The sequence below is a fragment of the Nanorana parkeri genome, unplaced genomic scaffold (assembly GCF_000935625.1).
Source record: "Nanorana parkeri isolate BGI_ZX_2015 unplaced genomic scaffold, ASM93562v1 scaffold299, whole genome shotgun sequence".
Classification (NCBI taxonomy): domain Eukaryota; kingdom Metazoa; phylum Chordata; class Amphibia; order Anura; family Dicroglossidae; genus Nanorana; species Nanorana parkeri.
The window spans coordinates 1,236,204-1,240,316 of record NW_017306567.1 but is presented as its reverse complement, the minus strand read 5'-3'; the positions used below and the strand labels follow the sequence as shown (position 1 = coordinate 1,240,316).

The 4,113-nt window shown below is 41.1% G+C and overlaps 2 protein-coding genes across 2 annotated transcripts in view; one reads left to right on the top strand and one right to left on the bottom strand.

The window, feature by feature from the left end:
• LOC108788010 (catenin alpha-2-like) overlaps positions 1 to 4,113 on the bottom strand; it is a gene marked incomplete at its 3' end in the record, with an annotated part of 1,352,655 nt that overhangs the window by 238,948 nt on the left and 1,109,594 nt on the right. The gene's annotated exons all lie outside the window — the stretch shown is intronic.
• On the top strand, positions 1,171 to 3,380 carry LRRTM1 (leucine rich repeat transmembrane neuronal 1). The gene has a single exon (XM_018557722.1). The coding sequence runs from the start codon at positions 1,704 to 1,706 to the stop codon at positions 3,360 to 3,362; it is 1,659 nt and encodes a 552-aa protein (XP_018413224.1). The 5' UTR covers positions 1,171 to 1,703; the 3' UTR covers positions 3,363 to 3,380.

Genomic DNA, 4,113 nt, shown 5'->3' with positions numbered 1-4,113 from the left:
TACCCAAACAATATAAATACATGAAATATAAATAATTTAGAAGAAAAAAAATAATATAATAATACAATTTAATTTAAAATGATTAAACAAAAAAATATATAAATTATAAATATGTATATATATATACACATACACACACAGCGACAGAGAGAAAAAAATATATAAATAAACTACACACACACACACACGCTTACATGTATAAGCATCTTGAAATAAGTACTATCATCTTGCCTACATCAATATATGTTAATGGTGTATACATACACCCATTCTACATACCCAGCATCTTTCTTTCTATCTATCTATCTATCTATCTATCTCTCTATCTATCTATCTATCTATCTATCTCTCTATCTATCTATCTATCTATCTATCTATCTATCTATTCATCAAATGTATCAGTCTTAGCTCATCTCTCTCTCTCTCTCTCTCTCTCTCTCCCTCTCTCTACCCATCTGTCTATCAAACCATCGCACAGAATTAAAGACATATACATTACCCTCTCCTAAGCATTATTCTAAAAAAGAAGGAAAGACATAAAAAAAGCGTAAAAGAGAAAACATTGCAGAAGGTGCAGTCATAAAGCCAAGAGCATGCATTAAAATAAGATAATCTTGCTTTGTTCCTTCTTCTTCCTTTTCCTTCTTCTTAATGTTGATGATTTTTTTTTGGGTGTAAGGCATTGAAAGAGAAGCTTAAAGTCTTTTCCATTTCATCAGCAAGGCACATATATTACTTTACTGGTTCACTAAAATGTTGGTTTAATGCCCACCCCCTTTCAATCTGCCCATGTCTGAGATTCTCTGTTCGAGCATACAATCATGACCAGCTTACGACACTCAGTGTGCAAGAGGCGCCTCTGCATGCTTTAGCAACATACTGGCTCAGCTGAAGAAGAGAAGGAATCCTGAGCTGTCCGTCTTTTATTATTTTACTCTCTTTTTTTTCTTTGCTTTAAACGTCGCCTAATAAACTAGACGCAGAAGGGGGGGAAAAAGAAAGGACTGGCGAAATGCATCTACAGTCTTCTGCTCATTGACTGGATGGTGATCTGTCATTGTGGAACACGGATTCTTTTTTTTTAATAGTGGTTGCTTTGCTGGTGAACGGTTATTTTAGAGATGGACACTGAGCAGCCTTGCCTGATGCCGTGGAGATCTTAGCAAAGAGAGAAGAGTTCGGAGTTCTTTCCAGAATGATACTGTAATCACCGCAGAGGCAAAAGGACGGGCGGCGAAAAGAAAAAAAAAAAGAGAGAGAGGGGATCAAGCTCCTTGTTGTGCAACTTGAAGGTCCTACAAGTCAGCTACAAAGGTAACCGGACCCCCACCGCCACCCCCTCTTTCCTTTTCGGCTCATTGAGAAGGAGCAAAGGGGGATTATTGTAAGCCTGCCAGCCTTGAAAAAAGCTAAAAGCTACTGTATGTCTGTACACAGAGGGGTCTTTTTGAGCCCGGCATATAATTAGCCCAAAACACAAAGGAAGCAGCTGAATGGAGCTTGTCACTCTCTGGAAAAGGGTGGGTAAGACACTTTTTTAATTAAATTCTTTCATGAAGAAAGATACCCCCCCTCCACCGACCACCACCCTCTCTTCTGCAGCATTTATCATGAACAAAACCCAATCACCTTCCAATTTGCATCACCTTTAATGCTGCCAAGATTCCTGCATGCTGAAAAAAAAAGAGTCCCTCTGTTGACCTATGACATGTCTTTTACTGAAATATGATGTAGAAGCCGTAGACATTTTCAATGGACATTCTCGGGAAAAACTGGAACCCTGTTTGCTAATGGATTTCCTTCTCATTGGTCTCTGTTTAAACTGGATGCTGAGAAAGCCCCCTGGGTTAATACTGTGTGTGATGGGCATATTTGTTAAAATGCTTCCACTGGTGAGCAGTGGCTGTCCCAGAGTGTGCCGTTGCGAGGGCAGGTTCCTGTACTGCGAGTCACAAAATGTCACGGAGCTGCCTCGCAACCTATCGGGCGTGATGGGCTTGTCGCTGCGGTACAACAGCTTGACGGAGCTGCAAGATGGACAGTTCACTGGGTTAATTCAACTCACGTGGCTCTATATGGATCACAATCACATAGACACAATAGAGGGGGATGCCTTTCAAAAGCTGCGTAGGGTCAAAGAACTCACACTTAGTTCCAACAGAATCATGCATCTAGCGAACCATACTTTCCGACCCATGCCAAACTTGCGCAGTGTGGATTTGTCAAACAATAACATACAGTCCCTGGCGCCGGATCTGTTCCACGGGCTACGCAAGCTGACGAGTTTACAGATGCGCCACAACGCCATCAAGTTTGTGCCAGTGAGAATCTTTCAGGACTGTCGCAGCCTCGAGTTTCTCGACTTGGGATACAATGAGTTGAAGAGCCTGGCCCGTAACTCTTTTGCTGGCTTGTTCAAACTTGCAGAACTTCACCTGGAGCACAATGACTTGGTGAAAGTAAATTTAGCTCACTTTCCAAGGCTCCTCTCGCTACATTCTCTCTTTATGAGAAAGAACAAAGTGACCATAGTGGTTAACTCTTTGGACTGGGTGTGGAAGCTCACCAAAATGGATCTCTCTGGGAACGAAATTGAATACATCGAACCTCACGTTTTCGAAAGTGTACCTCACCTGGAATCCCTACAGCTCGATTCCAACCGCCTCACCTACATCGATTCCAGAATCCTGAATTCTTGGAAATCTCTCACCAGTATCACCCTGTCCGGGAACAACTGGGACTGTGGGCGTAACGTCTGCGCCTTGGCCTCTTGGTTGAGCAACTTCAAAGGTCGCTATGATGGCAACATGCTTTGCACCACCCCTGAGTATGCCCAAGGAGAGGATGTTTTGGATGCTGTCTATGCCTTTCATTTATGTGAGGACCCTACTGATCCAACTAGCCCCAACGCCATCATCACATCCTTTAACCACAGTGACAAAAACGCCCATAACAACCCCACCATGACTACTGCCACCTACGATGTACAGGATACCGAAGGGGAAAAAACTACGGACATCTTGATGGTTACCCTACCCAGCGAGCTCACAGACAACACCATTCAGATTCACAAGGTGGTCACTGGGACTATGGCACTGATTTTTTCCTTTCTTATTGTGGTTTTGATGTTGTATGTTAGCTGGAAGTGTTTCCCAGCCAGCCTCCGGCAGTTGAGGCAGTGCTTTGTGACACAGCGTAGGAAGCAAAAACAAAAACAGACTATGCATCAGATGGCTACTATGTCTGCCCAGGAATACTATGTTGATTACAAACCCAATCACATCGAAGGAGCCCTGGTAATTATTAATGAATATGGTTCCTGTTCTTGTCACCAGCAACCTGCCAGGGAATGTGAGGTGTGATTAACGCCTTTTACAAAATAAAAAAAGGGATTTAAAACACTGTACAACCAAATAACGATGGCATATAGACCAGCTGAAGAGAATATTTTTGCACCTCTTGACTTGATATTCAAAGGGGAATCTATTGAAAAGAAAAAAAAAATATGAAAAACTTGACCTTTTAGCTTTATTGTGTCTTAAAAAAAAAAAAAAAAAAAATCAGGACAGGAAATGGATAAAAACAAAAAATATTCCAATGGTACAAAGATTTGTCTATATTCAGGAATCTAAGAGTGTATAAAAAAAGGTACCATGTTGAATTTTCTTTTTGTAATCTACGATGTTTAAAAAGGAAAAAAAAATAATAAAATAGCATTTACAATATTTTTTTTTTAATCTTTTTTTTCTCTTGCACGGTGACGTTCAGTAAATCAATGTCATTGAGAACATAAATTAATTTCCTCTTCATCTGCAGTTTCTTGGCCGTGTGGCACCCCAGCAACAGGGGAAAAAATAAATAAAACAGCCTTGATTTAGCTATAGATGGATCAATGGCTGGTAGTTTTAATGGCTCGCCCTGCAATAAACTCTGGATTGTTTGCCGTGCCGTGGTTTAGGCAAGCACTGCAGATTTGGTAGGAGGAAATAGAAGGGGAATGTAAAGAAAATGGTTTTGGTGAAATGGTTGCCACCAGAGAGTTGGTAAGCTTCCAAAGGGTAGTCATGCTGAATCTTTGCATCACCTGTTGAAGGTTGACATGGGTTTTATATT

Coding starts and splice junctions, on each gene's coding strand:
- LRRTM1 (XM_018557722.1), top strand. CDS start 1,704: ATGACATGTCTTTTACTGAAATATGATGTAGAAGCCGTAGACATTTTC.